Here is a 22,853-nt window from a genome sequence, read left to right as displayed (position 1 = left end):
CAGAACATTTCACTCGGTTTTTGTCCGAGTGAAATGATCTGTGGTCTCTCCTGATTCTAAATATGGTAAATGGTCTGCATTTATATAGCGCTTTTATCCAAAGCGCTTTACAATGAGTAGATAGTCTACATTCACCCATTCATACACCAATGGCGGCAGGCTGCCGCGCAGGGTGCCTACACACCATCGGGAGCAAGGAGGGTTAAGTGTCTTGCCCAAGGACACAGCGACGGCAGCTGGGAGGGAGCGGGGATCGAACCGCCAACCCTTGCGTCATTGGCCGACCCGCTCTACCTCCTGAGCTAAAGCTGCCCCAAATATAGCTGAATGGCTTGGTTTGACCATGCAGGCCTTCCACCCGGTGAAGATGCAGAGCTTCTACGAGAAGGTGGACCAGCTGAACCTGGATGGTCTGCAGAAGAATTTCGACATCTCCATCCGATTCAAGATTCAAGATCTTGAATCTGTGTTCGTCCAGAGGGCTCAGATCCTCATGAGATCTCGCCTGAGGATCTGGATGATGCGATGTAAACCTTTGAGCAGATACTTCACCAGTTTGGAGTCTCAGGTTATGGAGAGGGTCAGTAAAGACATCATGATGGCTGTGAAGGAGCCAGCATCATTCTAGGACCTCCACAGCAGAAAAGACATGCCACACACACACACACACAGGGAACTAGTCTCCACAGCAGAAAAGACAGAGCAACGGCAACCTTTTGATAAATCCATTTTAATGGAAAATGTAAAACCCTTTTGAACTTCAATGTACAAAGCATGTAACACTTGCACTTAAAAATTTGAAATTGAAGCAAGCCATGTTTTAAAAAAATACCTCAGTGAATGTATATATGTATATATTTACACATCATAGTTAAGTTTTAATTATTTTTTTATCATTTAACTTCAAAAGTTCACCATAGTAAATTTTAACAAAAACAAAACAAAAAACAAGACAATTATTTTTCTTAAATAAATTACATCTTTTTTTGTAAATGTCTCAATTTTACAGTGAATACTTTTTTTTTAATTAAAATGCTGAAGTGTATAAGCCATTTTGTTTTCTCTTTACATAATACAACTTTACACCTTCTTTACAGTTTGGCAGTTAATTTTCAAAAAAATTGATTTTATGGCATGAGGACTGTAGAGTTCAGCAACAATTCCCATAGTTACAGGCATTAGCTTGTGTGTGTGTGTGTGTGTGTGTGTGTGTGTGTGTTTGTGTCCTCCATCACAGTAGAGCCGTATTACAACTGAAAACCACGTAGCAAAAAAACTGTACAAGTCACATTTACAATAATGCTTTTTTTAATCTCAACATCATCGCATGATCATAGAACTATAAAATAAATACATCTTCACAGAGGGAGGAAGGGAACAAAAGAAAATTAACAAAACTGCAAAAAGAAAACGACAAGAACGGACAAAAAATGACTGGAACGAATGACAAACGAGAGCAACAGCAGTGCTTTTTTTTGCCTGCGGATTTAAAAATCTAAGATTTTCTCGGTTCCCCCTCCCCCACCCTCTTTTCATGATTTTGTTGTTGAAATCATTGGAAATCACAGTTATGATCCTGATGCTGCGTTGCTGCTGGTGATGCTGCGATGATCAGCAAAGATATCTTCAATCCAAGACTTTTGTGTTTTTGGGCCACCGGCACAGACGGGGATTAAGCCTCGAGCGGGGGAGCCTAGCTAGTGTAGAGGGTGGAGTGGGGGGGTGCGGGTTAGTGTACCCTTCCAGGTACGGGACAGTTTCTCTCCGTCCCCCCCCGCAGAAACATCTCAATGGGACCGTCCCGCTAGCAACCTAACGTTCTGACAAGTTGAATTAGTATTGGGTTCATCGAAGAACTGTAGTGCAGGTTGGTCTCAAGTCCAGTAGCTGCAGTTTTAGTGGCTTTCTCAGAAGGCTCACGACACGACCCAAAGTTGCAAATCATCCCCACTTCTGTTCTGGGTTCAAAACAGCCAGCTTAATCCCTGTGCGTCCCGAGCTGGGCCCTTGGTGTCTTGTGTTTCAAGTCCACTTGGCACTGAAGGTTTGGGATGATGATAGTTTTGATGATGATGATGAAGGTTAGTGTGCATATCTCAGGTCAACGTTTAGGAAGTCCTTCTCTGGCCCGTGGTGCAGGTGGCGTCCAGGGGCGCGGGGTATTGCGTGACGAGAAGTTCTGTCCTGGCGCGGGACACCCAAAACGCCGCTCCGGTCACACGACCAGTCTCGGAGGCGACGTGATTGGTGTTTGGGGTGAAGAGGCGACGTGATTGGTGTTTGGGGTGAAGAGGCGACGTGATTGGTGGTTGGGGTCAGGAGGCGATGTGATTGGTGGTTGGGGCCAAGCGACATGGTCCTGAGTCCGAGAGTCCAAGATCAAGCGACGAAGCCCCGAGTGGCGTGGGGCAGCCGTGTGGGTGGGAGCAGGAAGGGTTTGGAGGAGGGCGTGTCAGGAGTTGTCCTCTTCCTCCTCCTGGTCCCTCTTCAACGAGGTTACTGCCTCCTTCACGCAGTGGTACAAGATGTTCTTCACCTGGGGAGGAACAGAGAGAGACGTCAACATAAGTTGTTTTTGCAAAAGCTTCATAGTTCAATGAAAATATTGTATGCTTTAGATCTAAAATGGTTCATGGATTACATTCTAGTCTAACAAACCTATCAATTTAAAAGTCAAGCACGTTACCGTGGAAACAATTAAGCTGAGCCCAAAATCACAAATCAGAATGAGGGGGTCCCCGGGATATTTTCTACCTTGTAAGGGGTCCTTGGCTGAAAAACATTTGAGAACCTCTAAACTAATGGATTCATGTAGGATCATTTTTGGCTGCTTGTTGTGTTTTCCTCTATTGAACAGCAGGTGGCAGACATGCTCAGCTCCTCAATTTGAACACTGTTAGCGCAGACAGAGTGTGGATGGTGACCCACTCTCAGTCCACTGTGTGTGTGTGTGTGTGTGTGTGTGTGTGTGTGTCTGTGACGTGTGAATGTATGTGTGTGAGTGTGTTTATGTGTGACATATGTGTGTGTGAGTGTATTCAGAGCAGAGGGACAGAACGTCCAGAGAACATCACTGATGGTCTGCCATCTTGCCTGTCTGCATCTTACACTGGAGCACGCACGCGCGCGCATGCATGCACGCACACACACACACACACACACACACACACACACACACACACACACATATACAGGTGCTTGTGCACACTAATTATCTCTAATGAGGAGAGAACCATAGACTGATAGCTAGACAGTGAGACAGTAGAGTGGAGAGAGGTTGAGTTGGATGGTTATCTCTGTCCCACTCCCCCTGGTGGTCACCTGTAGTTTGTCCTCGTAGTTGACCTCCTCTTTGGTGGCCCTGAGCTCCTGGGTGAGGTGGAAGGAATTGACCACGTGTTCAGGAGAAACAAAGTCATTGATGACCTGAACACAGCTGTGCAGGTTCTGGACCTGACAGATAGGAAGAAAGAGAGGATGAGTTAGGGGTGGGCGATATGACGATCTTAGATCGTTAACTCATTCACCGCCAGTTTAGGACTGCCAATATTTAGCACAGGCCAAAGATTTTCATAATTGTTGGTCATCTTTCAAGACCCACAGTAAATTATCTATTAGCACCAGAGTGATTTGCAATACCTCAAAATGAAGATGTACATCTCTGGGTTCACCAGGGAAAAAAAAGTGAGCTTTTAGCATGTTCTGTACTCTACTTATAGCCATTTATATACACCCTGTTTTCCCCCAAAATGTCTCTCTGAGAAAAGAAATTGCAGAAAATGGCATTTATGTATTTATGCACACAATCTCATGCAGAACTCGCTCTCAATTCTTTTATTTTGAACTGTATTGACATCAGACATGTAAATATTATTCGTTAGGACACAAATGACAAAAAAAAAATATATATATATATATATATACACATGAAGTGCTTTTTTTTTACATTCAACAATACAGTTTACTCGGTGTGAGTGAGTGTGCAGACAGACAGACAGACAGACAGACAGACAGACAGACACACCGACAGACAGACAGACAGACAGACAGACAGACACACACACACACACACACACACACACACACACACACACACACACACACACACACACGATCCCCCTTTTAGATTTCTAACCCCACATATGATAAGCAATAACCACGCCCTGTGGCGCTGGGATTGGCCAGGAGCAACACTGGAGGGCACGCAGCCCAGCGATTACATGAACCAACTGAATAGCTCTTGAGAAAGGACAGCGGGCTGCTCTGACTCCCGCTTCTGCCTTGTGCCTTGCTGTTGTGTGTTTATTTTGCACCCTTCCTCGTCCATGTCTCCCTGTCATATCCCCTGCTATCTGATCGTTCCCGTTTTCCCCTCGGCTATTCAACACGTCCTCACCGCCCTCGCAAACTGATCGATCATTTCCTCATTCCTCCGATGATCAAACACATCTCTTGATTACTTTCTCCCGGCTGGCACAGAGGAAGGCGACTCCAGCTCGTGCAGCGCGCCGAGGCGCATTTCAATGGCGTTTCTCCTGTCTGCACAAGGAAGCGTTACCAGTTTTCTGCTTTTCCTCCTGCTCAATTTCAAAACAACAGCTGCGGTATGTGTTTGTTCACGTGTTGTCTTAGATGATAGGGACCTGATACCATGTGACAGGCTGGGGAAGTGTTTAAACTACGCCCTGCAGTAATAAAAACAAAAACACGTCAAACACGTCATTGGCGGGGAGGGCTATTTCTGATAACACGTCAAAGACGTCATTGGCGGTGAATGAGTTAACGATTAGAATGGGTCCACGATCTGCCTTTCCAGACAGATCGTTAGAATCGCGCTACATGCAGCGCACATTCTATCAGTTGCATTTCTATGTCTGAAAGACGCTTCCAAAGTTGTCCTCCCGTCCCCCTTTTCACTTCACAATCTGCCGCAGCAGAGGAGCATGGAGGACAACAACGGAGGGGGGAGTTGGTTTGACACACACACATACATACTTAACTAGGGCTCGACAGGACCTCCCGTCATCCCGGGGACGTTAAAAATAGCGTCAGGGACGATGAAAATTAATTTGGGGACGGAGCCGGGACGATAGTTGAAAAAATAAAAATAGCCTAAACACACGCTCTGCTCGTTACAATGAACGGGGATGAAAATGACCCGAACGCAAATTAAACCTCTTTACAACACACACGCACACACACACGCTCCGCGGGAGCGCGCATGAGCCACGAAAATCTGTTCACACATGAGCCCCATGCGGATTGCCTCTAGATAACTCCTGAATTCCAAACATGTGTGAAAGCAGCTACACACACACACACACATACACACACACACACACACACACACACACACACGCACACTAAACAAACATGCGGGTAGAAAGACAGATAGGCAGATAGCGTGGAACTCATGGCGCAAAGTTATTTTAAATGCGAGGAGGCATTGCTCTTAATCTGCTGTCATCCTGCCTCATATTCCCAGGTGAGCTCCGTTTCCCCCTCTCTCACTCAACGCTGTGGTGTGTGTGGGTGTGTGTGTGTGTGTGTGTATGCCGAGCCACATGTCAGACAGACAGAGCTGAGAGCTCTCTCTCTCTCTCCGTCTGTCGGTCTCTCTCTCACAATTAAACTAGCTAATTAAAATGATAACAATCACGTGAAAGATCACCCAACAAAAGCAACCGACGGTGGACAAACCGCAGATAGCCCTTATATATTCGTCCCATCGACCAACCCTACTGTATAGCCGAAATAATAGTGAACCAATACATAGAGAGATAGATAGATAGATAGAGTAACAAGGATGTATGCTTGTGAACATTATTTCTTAGCACATGAATTATTGTAAACTCAGCGGAAATGAACGACATGAAAATATTTATAAAACAAATTGTATTTTAAATTTCCATGACTTTTCAAAGGGTTTCTCATGACCATACGAACCCTGAAATTAGTTTGTACTTATTTTATGTGAAGCACTTTGAATTGCCTCTGTGTATGAAATGTGCTATACAAATAAACTTGACTTGACTTGACCAGTAACTTGCAAAATAGTCTTAAAAACCAATATGAAAAAGAATCGTGATAAGATGGTGATCCTGCCTGAAAAAATCGTGATATGATATTTTTGCCATATCGCCCACCCCTAGGATGAGTACTGTATGCCTAGAAGAATAGAACTTTTGTGACCTTTTGTACATTTTCTAGAGCTTCTAGGGTTTTTACTTTCTAGGGTTAAAATGATCTTTGTACTCCAAAGATTGAGTGAGATGCACCCCTTGATGTCTTGATTGTTTCCAACCTGTGTTTTTGAGAGAAAACAGCCTCAAAGTTTGAAGTCAATTCTGATACATTTATTTAAATAAAGAAATCATTCAAACATAATGTAACATTACATTTGCGGTCTTAAGTGACGCGCGCACACGCACGCACACACACACACACACGCACACGCACGCACGCACCCGCACACACACACACACACACACACACACACACACACACACACACACACACACACACACACACACACACAGGCTGAGAGGTCTGATCGCCCTCCCTCTCTCTTTCTCACTGCCTGTCTGTCTGTCTCGCTTGCTTTCTCTGCCTCTCTCTCTCCTTCTCTGTTACCCCGCCCCCCCCGTTCTCCGTCTGTCTCTCACTCTCTCTGCCACGGTGAGAGACGAGACAGACGGGGAGAGCTGACGCGTTCCCTCTGATGCAGGACATCTTTCTCAATTTGAAGCTGAACTTGCCATATACCCATTTTCTTCCTCCTTTTCTGCTCACGGAGCTTTGTTTCTGCTTGCAATCAACGTTACTGCTTCCTGATTTCCCAAACTATGGGGCGCACCAAGGCTCAAACATCAAAGAAAGTGCATGCTTTAATCTCACGTTAAAGAAAATAGTGGTGTTAACACGTTCACTGCCAATGACGAGTTGACTCGTCAAAAAAAATCCAACGGTTGACTGCCAATGACGAGTTGACTTGTCAAAAAAAAAAAAAAAAAAAAAATTGACGGTGGGACGTGGATCAACGCCCCCCCACGTCTCCTATAAAAATATTGGAGCCACCGAACGTGTACAACCCATTCCACCGACCCACTAAGTGGCGACAGTGCTCTCCAGACTAGAAAAAACCGAGCCAAAACTGCAGGGGAACGCGCGAGGAAACCATTCTCATACTGTAAAATGGATTGGCGAAAACGCTTTCGCTTTCGCGCATTATCGCGCTGGGAGCTGGCGGTGGGGGATTGCAAATTTGCATAATAGATTATGCGTGCAACACACTTTGAAACACCGACAGAAAGCCCACAATCGCACGCAGCTTCATTGCAGCTGAGCTCACAACCGAAACGACTCATGCAGACTCGCCCAAAGAGCAGCCGCCAGCAGCCAGGCAGCACAGACAGGCAGAGCCTCGCTTGTGACAAACGCTGCAAAGCCACCAGAGACACACCCACGGAGGGAGGAGTTTGAAGGAGAGGGGGGGTTTCCTGCTGCTATGGAGGAAATTACTGTTCAAAACTATTGTTTAGATGTCTGACGTCTTACGCCAAAAATAAATGGTTAAAGTGACTGTTCTATCGAATTTCACAAAAAGCCATTTATCTCAGAATAAATTTTCAGACGCTGAAACCATGCTGTATTCTACTGCTAATGCCTACATAACTACTAACTCTACAAACTAACTCTTTTAGACAGAGAAAGCACACATTCTATTAGTTCTTTTGAGATCATTTGTGTTCACAAAATCTTAGCAGAAAAGAATCCTCGGCTCTTGAAAGATGAGCCAGAATCCTCAAAAAAAAAACGTGGCAGAACCTACCTACAGTATTGAAAAAACGGCTGGCAGTGAATGTGTTCAAAGGAATTTGCGTTAACCTAATAATAATGCATCATATTTGCTATGCTCTGTCCAGCGCTCTGATCTGAGAGCAAATGGTCAGATTGAATTGATGAATGCTCATTTAAATGAAGTAATTTGTTGCTAATTTGTATCGTTTATGTATTTATTTTTTAATCAAGTGACACAAAGTACTTGATTTAGTACTATAGATAGATGTTAGTTATTTGCTTGACAAATGGAGGCATTTAAAATAAAGTACATTAGATAATATATCCAGGTAATCAGATATTTTATTAGCCTCTATATTGACAATATAATACCAATTGGTAGCACGTGGTGAATACACACGTACATACTGTGTGTATTGTGAGTGTTTTGGCGCTGTTGGAATATGTATTCAGTGGGGGTAGGCTAGCCCGTTCCACAGACTACCAGTCATTGTGCTAAGCTATCTTCTCGTGTTACTATCGGGATTATGGCAAATATGCTAATCTCTCAAACTGTTCCTTTAAGTGTACGATGGTCCACCATACTATGCAGGTGTTCATTCATAATTTTAAGGGACACACACACACACACACACACACACACACACACACAACACACACAGTAGCTGTTTGAGACGGAGCCTATAGTAGTTGTATAGGAGAGAGGGATGGAGAGATGTGTTGCCAGGTTCTTAGCGACAAAGCCCTCCCAGTATAAACCCAAACCAGAAACAGCCCGTTGATCAACAAAACTACGGTAGTCCTAAATAACAAACCAATAACAAAACTCCACAATACAACCACGGCAAACTTTATCAATATTGTTTTAAGTGCTACAGCATTACAACATTTACAATCTAGAAATGAGCAGCTGCGACATCAGACTGATTTTGATAGCGTGTGTGTGTGTGTGTCTGTCGTCTGTGTGTACCTGGTGCATGGCTCCAGCAGGTATAAGGACAGAGTCTCCCAGGAACTGGACGACAGTCCAGCCCTGAACGCTGTGCTCCTCCAGCAGCCGCTGCCGCTGCTTCCTGCTCAGGTACCAGCCCTGCTCCCTGATTGGGTCCTGCTCCAGCGAGACGTCCAATCCCTGCTCCTTACACAGCTGAGGGGGTGGGACAAGTTGGGGGAGGGGTAGAGTGAGTTGTGTTAGGATTCAATTCAATCTAAATTAAATAAAAATAAAATACAATTAAATTCAGTGTATTTCCACGATTTTTACCCCCGCAAAGGGGGTAATGTCTCTGGTGCCACCTGGTGTCTGTTTGTTAGCAGGATTATGGTAACGTGTGAAAACGTTAAATTTCACATGTGACAACATGTGGAACACATGTGAAACATGGCTTTGCCCATGGGAAGCGTGTGGTTTTGGAACATTTTCACATGTGAAATGTGTGAAACCCATGTAAATTCCCATGTGATTACATGTGAAACCTATGTGATTACATGTGAAAGCCGTGTAAATGTTGTTTTCCACATGTGGAAAACATGTTGCTATACACAACGTGGCAAAACATGTGATAACATGTTTTCCACATGTGAAAATGTTCAAAAACCACATGCTTCCCATGGGTTTCACATGTGTTCCACATGTTTTGAATGAATGAATGAATTTAATGGGTGATAAAGTAAAAGAACACAACAGTACATAATAGTAATGAAAGAACAGACAATATATCAATCACAGAGGATAAAAACACAAAAAAGCCAGAAGGCTTATTTCCATTGTGGTCCTCACATAAAACATATAGTAAGAGTACGAGGCATAAAAAACATAAAACACTTAAAACAATAAAAAAAACATAAAACAACGGAGAGCGGTTACATTAAAGGAAGTCAAGATAAAACAAATAGCAGCAGATAAAGCAAATAGCAGCAGGGCAATGTATCACTTACAAAAAGAATAAAATAAATAAAAATGCTATAAAATAAATGTAAAGTGCATTGCCATGGAGCCAGTAATTTAAAGTGCATTTCTATGGAGCCAGTACTTTAGGGCTCTTTTAAAACTGGTCACAGTAGTACTTGCTTATATTTCCCTTGGCAGATTGTTCCAGTGAACTGCTGCACTGTACATGAAGCTATTTTTCCCCATCAGACTTTTAAATCGACAGGGTATAAAATCTGTCGACCTACCTCGAGTAGCATGCTGATGTGTTTCTCGTACAAGTAAGAAGTAGTTTAGTAGGTACCTTGGGACCTCATGTAAAGTGATTTTAAAAGTGAGCAGCATTTTGATATATAAAGTGCGCTTTTCAACCGATAACCATCGGAGACTTTCAAAGTGCTTGGTGTCAAGGTGAGTATTATACACATGTAATATAGACATATAATATACATGTGAAATTTAACATGTGTCCACATGTTCACCACATGTGTCCACATGTGAACCTCATGTGATTTTTCTGGTTGGATGTGTGGGGAGAGCAGAGGACTGACCTTGTGCAGGAACTCCCTGACCATGTCCCGGTCTCTGTTGAGGTAGATATGCCACAGTGCCCCCGGTGTCTCACTGGAGTCCTTCAGCCTGCGCCGCACGCCATCATCCAACTCCTCCTCCTCCAGACGCTTCAACACCCCTGAGAGAGGGAGAGGGAGGGAGAGAGACAGAGGGGGGGAGGGAGAAGAAGAGAGAGGGGAGAGAGGGAGGGGAGAGAGAGGCAGAATGCATGTCATTATTTGTTTTTATAAATAAATATATATATCATTCATATAAATTCATCATATAAATAGTATATGAATGATTTGTGTTTTTTAGTTTATCATTTATTCTTGCATTTCCCAAATCAAACAAAACACATTGTGAATTAAAGAGAGAGGGAGAGAGAGAGAGAGAGAGAGAGAGAGAGAGAGAGAGAGAGGAGCCCCTCTTTGTAGTTTTTGGGGATGTTTTAGGCAGAAAATGGTCCAATTTAAAGCAGCCATCGTTTACACAATTATTACAACTTCATAAAGTGCCATATTAACCATATTAACATTTATAGAGCACAAACTAAACCATTGCCTTGGGGAATAAATGGTGTCGTTGCAGATTTTTCTCCTGCTTGCTTCAATGCCAAAATGCATTGTGGGATACGTAGGCCACGAAGGATAGAACAGTTGTATCCTTGAGTTTTGGAAAAACGAGGCTGCATTTCTCGGCTGTATTTCAAGGTGGCGCTGCAGTGACGCCTTCGCTCTTCAAACCCTGCCTTGGTGGACTGCAGCACCTGAATTGAGACCAGTGGCCACACCCCCCCCGGCTTCCCTCTGACGACACGGAAGTGAATTGAAAAGCTGTAGTTCCTCAAATTGCCACTAGGCGTCGGGGGCAGTAGGCATCCCCCCCCCATGTTAAAATGCCCGACTTTGTAACAGGATTAAACATCTTTCCAGTTAGGCGCGAAACACGATTTTGGTCTATATAGCTAATTTCACCTTCTCATAACAACTGTAGGGGGGTACATTTTTATATAACTCGCCCGTTTGGAGTAAAATAGATGATAGAAAAGGGGGTGATTGAAAGATCGCCTGTCCAGTGATCGTGCAGCTTGCCGATCACGGACCAATAGCAGGCGGAGCTGCAGCTCTGGGAAACCCCCATCATCTCACGTGAGCTGCGCAAGGACTCCACCCATTCCCTCCCACTCTGCTGACGAAAAATCAAGATGGTGACAGCCAACGTTTCAACTCCAAACGGGAGACCAAGATCAATGGGATAGCTCTGTCCATATTATTTAGGTCAGTGATTGAGACACAGCTACTAAACAACACTGACATCTCTCTCTCTAGCTGTGAGCTCCTCCCCTCTATGCCAGTTCTTAGCAGTTTTGGATAGGACCTCTCCCCCCATCCTCTATGTCAGTTTTGGATAGGACCTCTCCCCCCATCCTCTATGTCAGTTTTGGATAGGACCTCTTTGCCTTTGGCTACTCCAAAATAGACCAAGACAGTGATGATGTCTTTTACCTTTTATCTCTCTCCCTCTGTTCAGAAATCACAGATTACTACAGTGTTCAAGTTAGTGATTGAAAAAGTCGTACCAGTTTTGGACAGGACTCCATTGCCTCTGGCCACTCCAACGTAGACCAGAACAGAGACCACGTCTGACACCTCCACATGGAGGTTGGCAGTCCCGAAGTCCTGGTCCTGAGATGCTGCTACACCTGTGGACACCACAGGGAAGGATGGACTGGTCAGCAAATGGGTGGGGTGTCCAACAATGGATAACAATGTCCAAATCTTTTGGACAGTCAGAATCACAAAAAGAACATAAAAAAACCAGAAAGAGAAAATCACGTTACTCGCTCGAGTTTCACCGGGCGATTTATTCGCCAAAGTTGAGATATTTCAATTTGAGCGAATGGTGCGAATTGTCCGTCATTCGTGCCGCGAAACAGGCCCGATTTTAGCCTGCTACATTAGGGTGGGCTGGTAGGGGGCAACTTTGGCGGTAGGTTGCCAGAGGTTGTCGGTTTGGGGATGGGGATTAAGTTGCATTATATTCTAATTAATAAAGAATGATTTGAAGCAGGGTGTAGAAGCCATTTCCAGAGTTAAGTGTAATTGGGAACACCAAATTGTTCCAGTAGGAGTCACCATTCTGTTTTGGGTCACCAAACTGTAAGTAGGAACTTTCACCCAGGTGACAGGCCAATGTTCACAAGACTATAATTATCAAAACTATTCGCAAACTATGTAGGCTACAAACTAACTATTTACAAAACTATTGCCTATTTAGTATTTCCAAGACTTTTACTCTTATTCAAACTCAGAATGAAAAGTGACAAAGAAAACAACTTTGAAAGCAGATTGACTTACCCTAAAAATAAATAAAAATCCTTCATCCAGTTTAAAATACGGTAATGAACTTCATAACATTTATTTCATTGGATGCTGAGCTTATTTCTCAAATCAAATTAAAGACTAATCCAGTGAGACAACAAACTATACTTGTCATTTAGCTTTCAAAACTATTATATTTACAAGACTTGTAGTCCTATTCAAAGTCGGAGCAGTGCTTAACGTTATCCGGAGCCTCTGCTGATGTGCTGACAGCAGCATCGCTAGATTCAAGATTCAAGTATGACATCAAATAATTACTGCTGCTGCATGTGAGCTGGTTAATTGGCTAGTAAAGCGGCCAAACTCAGTAGCTAATGATATCCTAGCATTTGACTATTTAGCTGGCTGACTTCCTTCCCCGGTGGTCCTACCGTAGGCACAGCAGAGCCTTGGTCCCAGGTCTGGTCTGACAAAGAAAGAAGGGAGGTGGGAGGCCAGGTTCAGGTTGCCTTCTGGATCCGAGTACTCTGGCAGGGGCAGATTCCTCATCAAGTCATCGTACCTGCAAAAGATACAAGAAAGGCTATTTCCATGGGTTGGGGCTCATTTGTGTTTATGTGTGTGTTGACATTATTATTAGGTTAGCCCTCTGTCCATCTTTGCCTATACCAGTGAGGGTCAAAGTCTGAGACTGTGGGCCTCCCACAGACAAAGCTTGGAAAAAGCCACCCCCCTATGGGATCATGTTATTTGATCTCATAGACACTCAACAACTGAGCCAAGATAGCCTGATATTGCTGCTTGACTTCAGACTACACCAAATGCATAAAGAGGTCTCTCTGAAGGCATTTATTAGTTTCTGACTCTGGGAAAAACTTCCATTCTCTGAACCTCCCCTGAAACTGCTTGGAGCCCCCCTGGGGGGAAAACCTCTGGCTTCCACAATGCATCTGGAGTGACCTTTGTATTTTTGAGTCATTGTGTAACTGTGTGTACCTGGAGGGCATGAGGGCCATGAACTCCTCTCCGGAGGGCCAGTCCTTCAGCCTGTAAACCATGGGCTCTCCATCCTTTGACTTTGGCCGCTCTGATGAGGAAAGATGACCTTAGTGAGACTCAACTCACAATCAGCTTTCATTCAGCTTCAATTCATCATTAAGAGCCAAAATTCCTCTTTCAAATTCTGTAATCTCTCATGATCAATACCCAATTGAGAGATTAATGCATTTATTGTCTTAATATATATTTTAAAAAGACGAAATAACACCAACATGTGCGAGGGTTTCCAACTTCCCTGATTGGAAGTTGAAAACCCTCATTACTGTTTTGCTTGCACCTGTGTTTACCCTGCCTTTTCGACACAAAATGGCCCCCGTGAAAAGGGTCTATCCACCCGTATTTAGTCCATGCATATCGCCGTTTGTATGTCCTCTCTCGTGTTAATGTTAGCGATAGCTAACGATAGATAGCAATAAATAACCTTAGCGTAGTGTAACCGAGCGTTTGGGTTCGCCTATTACTTGACACTTCGTTAATAAAACAACAAACGAGAGAGTCAGGCTGTAGCTTTAGGAAGCGCTTCCACATTTATCCTCAGGAGGACCACACATGTCAACAGCGGAAGCTCGTCAACGCATCTGAACTACGGCAACTCTTGAGGGACACACACAGCTTTGCATACAGACACCACCATGGAGTCATGGACACCACACACCACTGACTGGCTAATTCTAGATTTGCCGGTCAACCAACCGCTTCTCTCTCTTCTGAACTGTATACTATAAGTGATGACCATGTCTTAAGAGGTGTGATGTGATTAACATACTCTTCTGAACTGTATACTATAAGTGATGACCATGTCTTCACAGAATGCTGTTAAGAACAGTGGATGAACTCACTGGTGATGTCCTCAAATCCATCCCAGAATTCCTTGATGCCAGAGTTGGAGAGCAGCTGGTCTTTACAGTTGAGTAGGTCTCCCTGGTGGTCTGCAAACTCCTGGTTGAAGGAGTCGGCTTTCCACAGACTGGGATTCAGTCTCTTATGGACGCCCGACACCAACACAGGCTAGACAGACATCACATCACATTACATACACAGACACATCATCACATGGGCACAAATGATTATGATTATGATGCAGTTACTACTATGACTACTACTGCGTACCTGTCCCTGTCTCCAGCACTCTCTGAACAGCTTCCAGTTGTTCTGGTTGCGGTGATCTTTCAGCCACAGTAGCCGCCTGTTGTACAACCAGCAGTGGGGGATATCCGGATGCTGATTGGTCGATTCCTCCGTCACCTCTGCGGTAACCGAGGCGAGCTTCTTCCTGTCTGGTTTGGCGTCCTCTGTGGCAGCGAGGATGGGGTTGATGTTGCTGGGGATGATGGGTTCATGCTTGATTGACAGCTTGCTGGTGGCGTTCTGGCGGGTGGCGGGGATTTTATTTTCCACAACTGAGGCGATGATGTCGTCAAGGATATTGGGCATTGTCCGCCCACCCTTACCGGTCTGCAGGACGAGAGGGGCAGAGGTGGAGGACAGGATGAGGGTGGAGGACAGGATGAGGGTGGAGGACAGGATGAGAGGTGCAGAGGTGGAGGGCAGGATGAGAGGGGCAGAGGTGGAGGGCAGGATGAGAGGGGCAGAGGTGGAGAGGAAAGAGAATGTTTGAAAAACATGACAAAGTGATGTTTACAGCAGGGGTGTCAAACATACGGCCCAGGGGCCAGAATCGGCCCACCAAAGGGTTCAATCCGGCTCACAGGATGACTTTGCAAAGTGGGAAAATGTGTGTGTGAATGTCTCTGCGTGTGTGTGTGTGTGTGTGTGTACCTGTGAAGCAGTAGAGTAGACTGGAGCGATGCCTGCGTCAGTAGAGCCCAGCTGGAGCTTGTGTTTATGTGTGTGTTTATGTGTGTGTGTGTGTGTGTGTGGGTGTGCGTGCGTGTGTGTATCTGTATGTGTGTGTGTGTGTGTGTGTGTGTGTGTTTATGTGTACGTGTGTGTGTGTGTGTGTGTTTATGTGTACGTGTGTGTGTGTGTGTGTGTGTGTGTGTGTGTGTGTGTGTGTGTGTGTGTGTACGTATGTGTGTGTGTGTGTGTTTGTGTTTATGTGTGTGTGTGTGTGTGTGTGTGTGTGTGTGTGTGTGTGTGTGTACCTGTGAAGCAGTAGAGTAGACTGGAGCGAAGGCGATGCCTGCGTCAGTAGAGCCCATCCGGAGCTTGCCGGCCGTGGTGGTGAGCAGGTCTCTGAGCGTGGAGCCCTGCTCTGTGCTGTTCCCCTTACACAGGCTCTCTCCTTCCTTCTCTTCCTTCACACATTTACCTAGCAACACAGACTCCTTGTTTTCTATTGGTGGAAGAGGGACGGGAGGGGGAGGGGCCAGAAGGAAACGGAAGAAGATTGTTGCTCAGTCATTGTTTTTGTCTCAGTCGTTATTGTTTTGTGTATTGAATATTTGTTGTGAGGGCAATATCTTAATAATCTTCAGTGACTATTTAGATTTCAGTCAATCTGAGCACCCAGAGTCTCTCAGTCTGACCACTAATATGACTTTATGGGTTCTGCTGTATAGTGGATGTCCGCTCCAAGATTTCCTCTTCTTGTTTACAGTCCAATTGACTCGAGAATAGAGTTGGAGCTGACCAATTGTAGGTCCAGATGACATTAGCACTAGGGCTGTTGGAACGAATTTTCGAGATTAGAATATAATTCGATTTCAATAAATATGAATAAAATCTGATTTTCTTTTTAAATCAATACGGCGAATCTCACCCGTCTCAGAATCAGAATCAGTTTGATTATTGATCCCCGAGGGGAAATTGAGTCATGCTACAGTTGCTCTCACTCAGGCATGAAAAATATAAACATCAAACATTATAAGAGGCATAGGAATGAACCATAATGTCAGCAATCAGCCGTCAGGCTCGTTATGGAAGAAGCCATTTGTTTTATTCACAAAAACAGGGGACTAATATTATCAGAGGTCGGTGTGTTTGGTCATTTGCGGTGGAATTACTACTTTACAAATGACGGACATGGCCGATTCACATGGGATTAAGATCACAGACGACCTCTGCAATTATTACAAATGACCAGAGGTCCCCAGATATGACTTATCGTGTGTGAATATGGCTTTAAGACGGGAACTGAAAAGGGAAACATTAAGGAATGGGATTATCAATTCCCAAATCTTGCTCTCCCTCCCCGCCCCCCCCTCACCTTTCTTTTCCTCGCGGGATTTCTGCTCCGCCAGGTCGGCCAGGAAGTGCAGCGGTGAGTGGGACTCGGGTGGCGGGGTGACAGGGGTGCTCCCCGCGTCGCTCCCTGGACTGCTCCCCCCCACGCCGCCTCCCATGCCCCCTCCTCCATTGGTCTCCACCTTGGTGCCTCCTCGCTCCTGCTGGGAGCCCGGCTCGGCTTTGAGCAGGGACAGTTTGTTGCTGTGGTTCAGTACGTTCTGCAGGACCTGGCCAAGGAAGGCGGGGCTTAAAGGTTAGAGGGACAATGACCAGTTGAGCCCATTATAGAGAGCCCAAGGAGTTGATTATCCCTTACATATCAGTATATGTAATTCATCCAGTAGTCATCCATGGATCTTGGAGATGAAGATGGGGTAGATAGACAGAGACCGGAGGCTCCGTTTAGGAGCCTTGAGGCTAAGAACAATAGAGAGCCACAGGAATGAGTCCGGAAAACATTGATGCTAACACTCCCGGTTCTTCACTGTTTTCGCCTATGGGATTTTTGAATGGGTTTTTGGCGCGATGCTTCAAATGAGGTCTGTGGTTAACGCAAGCTTATTCAAATGTGAACCAGTGTTCAGCAGGATAATCTTCACACATGAGGACCACTTTTATGAGTTTTTAAGCTTTTACGTGCCGTTAAAAGGGCGGCTAGCTAGCAAACGACTAAATGAGACTACACTGTTGAGTCGACGGGGATATTATACGTCAATAACGTCATCACTTCAAAGGACGAACACGGAAATTCTCTTTCCCTCACCTGGTTCAAGCCCGGGGTAATCAGTGCACAGCAGCGCACACATCAACAACACTCCAGGTTGAGTGGTGATGTGACGGGGAAGCCTATGCGACACTGTGCGTAGTTCTGGAATAGCTTAGCATGAGCTTTTTACTTCTAGGGCTCGCATTTACGCTTCAAAACTCATGAAAGTGGTCCTCATGTGTGAAGATTATCCCGCTGAACACTGCTTCGCGTTTGATTAAGCTTGCGTTGCCCAGAGACCTTATTTGAAGCATCGCGCCAAAAACGCATTCAAAAATCCCATAGGCAGAAAGAGTGAAGAACCAGGGAGTCCGGGACTTCCGCGTTCCGACTACAAAAATACATCATCCCTGCGGCTCTCTATAGGGGCACAACAATGGGGGCAGTGTGGACAATAGGGGCAAACGAAGTGCGAATCCATACAAAACGACCTAATGTAGACATGGCCTATGTGTTGGACCAAAACGGCCTAATATAGACATGGCCTATGTGTTGGACCAAAACGGCCTAATATAGACATGGCCTATGTGTTGGTGTGGCTTGGCTGTACCTGTGAGACTCCGTTGGTAGCCGGGAGCTTGGTGAGGAGGTTCTGTTTGCTGGTGCAGGGACAGTGGGATTTGATGTTGCATTTTTCTCGCAGGGAGTGCGTGGAGCTCACCAACTCTGCCAGCACTGAAACATCAATATGACAGAGCACAATTACAACATCCAAAAGAAAAGACCAAAATATAATAAACCATTATTTTCCAAATTGCAAAAAGCCAGTGCAGCATTCCAACACCAGGTAATATTGATATTAGTGTTGGACTGATGATAATATGGTTTGCTATTGTCCTTTTATTAAAATTGGGACGGATCCAGGCAGTGATATGATGCAGTTTGACTGATTCATGTTTTTGCAGCATTGTCTAGTTGTCTATGGGAATTAATTTCCCCCTCATGTTTGTACATACTGTATGTCTGAATGAATGTACTGTATATCTTCATGATTATATTAATGCTCTTTGTATTTTTATGATATACTGAGGATTAGACTGGGATCTCTCTACAGAAACCGGTCATATGCTTTACTTTTGAAAATAAAAAGAATATTGTACAATCAACTCTGATTGCCGTTTTGGATTATGGTGATATACTATATGAATGCAGCCCCTTCTACTTTGAAATCACTTGACGCTTGCTATCACAGTGCCTTACCGTTTATAACTCGAGCTTAATTCAGAACCCACCACTGCTTACTTTACCTGAAATTAGGATGGCCTTGGCGTAGTGTTAGAATGGAACATGACTGCCGTCTCTTTGTTTATTATGCATTACTAAATAACACTGATCGTTGTTTATTACGCATTACTAAATAACACTGGTCTAATAATAATAATAATAATAATAATAATAATAAAAATAAAAATAATTATTATTATTAATACAATTCTGGGGGAGCACTGAATATTTGGATTTTGTTGGCATGGCCAGGGTCAAACTGAATACTGGTGCAAAATCAGTGGCTTGAATCCAAACAGCAGTATTGATCTTCAAAAAGACAATATCTGTCAAACTCAAATGCAGAGACAGAAACAGACCACAGCTAACAGAGCAACTGTATGACATGAGAGACACAACAAGATGGAGAGGCAGAGAAAGAGACAGTAGCAAGTACCAGTGCCAGGTATGATCTGCGTTGGCATCAGGTGTTTATGGTCATGGGGCTGTCCTTTCACACACTTCAGCCAGCCATACAGTTCTTTATCTGACCAGGAAGAGAGAGAGAGAGAGACACATGTTAGTCTTGGTAACAACTGCAATCACATGTTTCAGCGATTCTGTTTTTTTTTTTTTTTTTTATACAAACAACAGTTTCTACATATACACATTAATCCTGAGGAGTAGGCTTGGGCCGATTTTCGGAAATATCGCAATATTCGAGAAAGTACACAAATGTAAAAATCTACTGCATAAGAAGAGGCTGACGGGACGGTAATGATTGTTCCAGGTATTAGTCAGTTTCCCAGGTGTTGCTAGGTAAACAGAGTTATGGTTTGTGAAAAACGTTAGATTTCGATTCCTAAACTTGCGCACAAAAATTGCGAATGCTTTTATTTAATATTGTTTGCAAATGACCATGGTATAAGCGGGATAATCAACTCCTAGGTATGCGTTAAACAATTTTAAAGCATTTTGCGGAGGAAACTTCGCCTCCACGTCGTGCAACACCTAGTCGTTATCCCTCACTTCACCCAGAGACAAGAGGCGGCAGCAGCCACTTTCACTTGCATCCAGGACCAAGAGCAGACAGCTTTTCATCCCAACCAAACTGATCGTTTCCCCATTTCTAGTAGTTGAAGATGTGTTTGGTTTAAAAAGCTTGTTCCATTTGTTGTTATTGTATTTGGTTCCATTAGATTCCCACTGCCCAATTACAAGCAAACCAGAGCTTGTAAACAAAAGACACGTGGACTCAAGTTGCACTGTCAGACCACCAGATAAGAGACCAAATCTGATTCCAGTCCCTGTAACTTTAATTTAGCAAGATGGATTTTTTTCAATGCTCTTTGATGCAAGTGACCTTCTTTGGTGTTCAGAACATATGAAGAAACAGCTGAAGTCCAGCATCAGTCCACATGCTTTTCTAGCTCGGCTTTCAAAGCATGCAAAGTGCTGGCTGTCAGATGTCAACATCTGTCTCTTTCTATCCATAAACCCTTGCGTGTTAGGGTGGTTTCCTGTAGCTGGTCTGGATTATATTCTCACTCCTGACAAACTGCATCACAGTTCTCTTGTTAGACGACTCGCATTTTCAGGCATCTCACTTCACTTATGTGGTGCCATCCAAGTTCAAATGAGCTGTGTTCCCATCTGGACCAAGAGCCAGAACCAAAGGAGGAAGCAGCAGTGTCAATAAACCCACAGCAACACGTTCATCAGTGCAATCAGATTCTGAGCATCAGTGCAATCAGATGCCATATGGCTGAAAAGCACTTGTGCAGCTCAAACAGGGCTCTGTCATATGAACATGGAAGAATACGGATTCTTACATTATTTGATATTACATTATCATTAAGTACATTGTAGAAAGGTGAGAGCGTGCAGTAGAGATTAAACTGTATGAAAATTTCACATCACAATTATAGTGACCAAATTATCACGGTTATCACCAGTATTATCAGGGTATTGTTAAACTGTGCTGAAAATGTTCAAATAGCACTGATACACTCACTGAAATGATTTTTTAATGAAGTTTTGTCACCGGTTTATCTCCCATTTCCCCCCCAATTGTACTTGGTCAATTCCCCCTGCTGTCCCGGTCGTTGCTCCTCCCCCTCTGCCGACCTGCGGAGAGTTGTAGACTAGCACATGCTTCCTCCGATACATGTGCAGTCGCCAGCTGCTTCTTTTCACCTGACAGCAAAGAGTTTCACTGGCAGGACGTAGCACCCCAGTTCCCCTAACGCCCCTGAAGAGGCGCCCCGACCGACCAGAGGAGGCGCTAGTGCAGCGACCAGGACTCATACCCCACCGGCTTCCCACTCACAAACACGGCCAATTGTGTCTGTACAGGCCTTTAATGATCATCAACATTTGAAATGGTAATACTGTAAATACAATGCATCCAAGTCAATCAGTTAATTAAGTAATTAAATAATTAAGTTAATTAAGGTAGTTAGTTAAGCCAAAGTTACTGTACTAACGGTCAGTAGTTTCATCACGGTTTAGCATTCAACTAGTAATTGGTTCATCCCTAGCACGCGCACACACACACACACACACACACACACACACACAGTACTGACCTTTGGAGCTCTTCCTCTCCTTGGCCTTGTAGCAGTCCAGGCAGACGACAAAGCCACACTTCTGACAGACCCAGTGGATGTTGAAGAGTGTCGCCTCGCAGGCGTCACACATCTCCCTCACCCCTCTCACTGCTCGCTTCCATGCCAGCTTAGCTAAAACACACACCACACAAACACACACCACACACACACCCCACACAAACACACAAACACACACAAACACGCACCACACAAACACGCACCACACAAACACGCACCACACAAACACGCCCCAACAAGTCAACAATATGTCTCATTTACACATTGGGCAGTAAAGTAAAGTAAAGTAACACGTTACTGTAATTTAATTACTTTCCCAGTAACTAGTAATGCAATGGGTTACAATTTCCAAAACAGTCAAATATATTACAGTTACTAATCCAAGTAACTTCAAGTTACTGCATTACTTTCTCCAGCGCTGTGGAGTGTGGAGATAGGTCTGGCTGCTGCATTGCCAGAACGCAGTTAGTTTTTTGTCCTAGGTTGACACATGGCTGTTTGTTGACTCCTCCTGCAAGGTTAATAATTATTCCAATAAAGTGGATTCAGTTCTAAAAGGAGCTGGCTAAACAGGCCGTTACTTTTGATACCAAGTAATAGGTAAAGTAATTATATTACTTTTTAAGGAGTAATATGTAATAAGTAACTAATTACATCTCCTGAGTAACCTGCCCAACACTGCACATTACTCATCTCCCTCACTATGCATGATTTCTTTGAGTAGTAGTAGTAATGATAATAATGATCATCATCATCATCATCATCATCATCATCATCATCATTGAGTATATTCTTGATGCCATGTCATTGAGATTTTGGGGCTCTTTTGATCAAAATGCTTGGAATCTGCCCACTACACAGTTGGGTTTGGCAGAGAGCTTTAATGTAGATACAGACACACCACTCAAGGCTTCAAGAAGAAAGAAGAAGAAATTATACTCTTCCATTCTCCTAAATGAGCATCAGCTTGTCAATGGTATGAACCTTCATTGGCTGACCAGTCTCCTTAGTGGGCGTGGCAGTGGGCGAAACCTCCGTGGCACAGATACCGGAAGTGACTGGAAGTAGGGGTGTGTCTATCTATATTAAAGGTCTCTGGTTTGGCTGCTTCTTGTCTGGCATCGTCATATGAAAAAGGCTTTTCTCCTGTTTCACCAATCAGCACCGAGGGGGACTAACAATTGGCCAATCAGCATCATTAAACAGCCAAAAGGGCGAGACTACGCCGTTGTCAAGTGTGGCGATGAGTAACGTCACCAACAATGGCTGCAGCCGCCGTCTGCTATCAAGGCTGATTTAAATGTATTAAAAGTGCAAATTACTTTGAAATCTGAATGGCACACTGGTGGGAGGGCATTTACGGTATTCAAAGGGAGATTTTATTTTTTTTACGTTCTCCCGAC

The 22,853-nt window shown here is 44.2% G+C and overlaps 1 protein-coding gene across 1 annotated transcript in view; it reads right to left on the bottom strand.

Moving 5' to 3' along the window:
* Positions 1-724: 724 nt before the first annotated feature.
* jmjd1cb (jumonji domain containing 1Cb) overlaps positions 725-22,853 on the bottom strand; it is a gene marked incomplete at its 5' end in the record, with an annotated part of 178,981 nt that continues 156,852 nt past the window's right edge. The window contains 14 exons of the mRNA XM_083635767.1: positions 725-2,536; positions 3,322-3,453; positions 8,771-8,947; positions 10,282-10,421; positions 11,865-11,987; positions 13,038-13,168; positions 13,603-13,693; positions 14,505-14,673; positions 14,776-15,120; positions 15,771-15,961; positions 16,835-17,081; positions 18,171-18,295; positions 19,281-19,370; positions 21,412-21,564. Coding sequence (XP_083491893.1) covers positions 2,453-2,536; positions 3,322-3,453; positions 8,771-8,947; positions 10,282-10,421; positions 11,865-11,987; positions 13,038-13,168; positions 13,603-13,693; positions 14,505-14,673; positions 14,776-15,120; positions 15,771-15,961; positions 16,835-17,081; positions 18,171-18,295; positions 19,281-19,370; positions 21,412-21,564 — 2,198 coding nt within the window. The 3' untranslated portion in view covers positions 725-2,452. The remainder of the gene's footprint in view (positions 2,537-3,321; positions 3,454-8,770; positions 8,948-10,281; positions 10,422-11,864; positions 11,988-13,037; positions 13,169-13,602; positions 13,694-14,504; positions 14,674-14,775; positions 15,121-15,770; positions 15,962-16,834; positions 17,082-18,170; positions 18,296-19,280; positions 19,371-21,411; positions 21,565-22,853) is intronic.

The sequence above is a fragment of the Poromitra crassiceps genome, assembly GCF_964638095.1.
Source record: "Poromitra crassiceps genome assembly, chromosome: 4".
Lineage (NCBI taxonomy): Eukaryota > Metazoa > Chordata > Actinopteri > Beryciformes > Melamphaidae > Poromitra > Poromitra crassiceps.
Note: the sequence above shows the minus strand (reverse complement) of the source record. Positions and strands in the feature narration are given on the sequence as shown.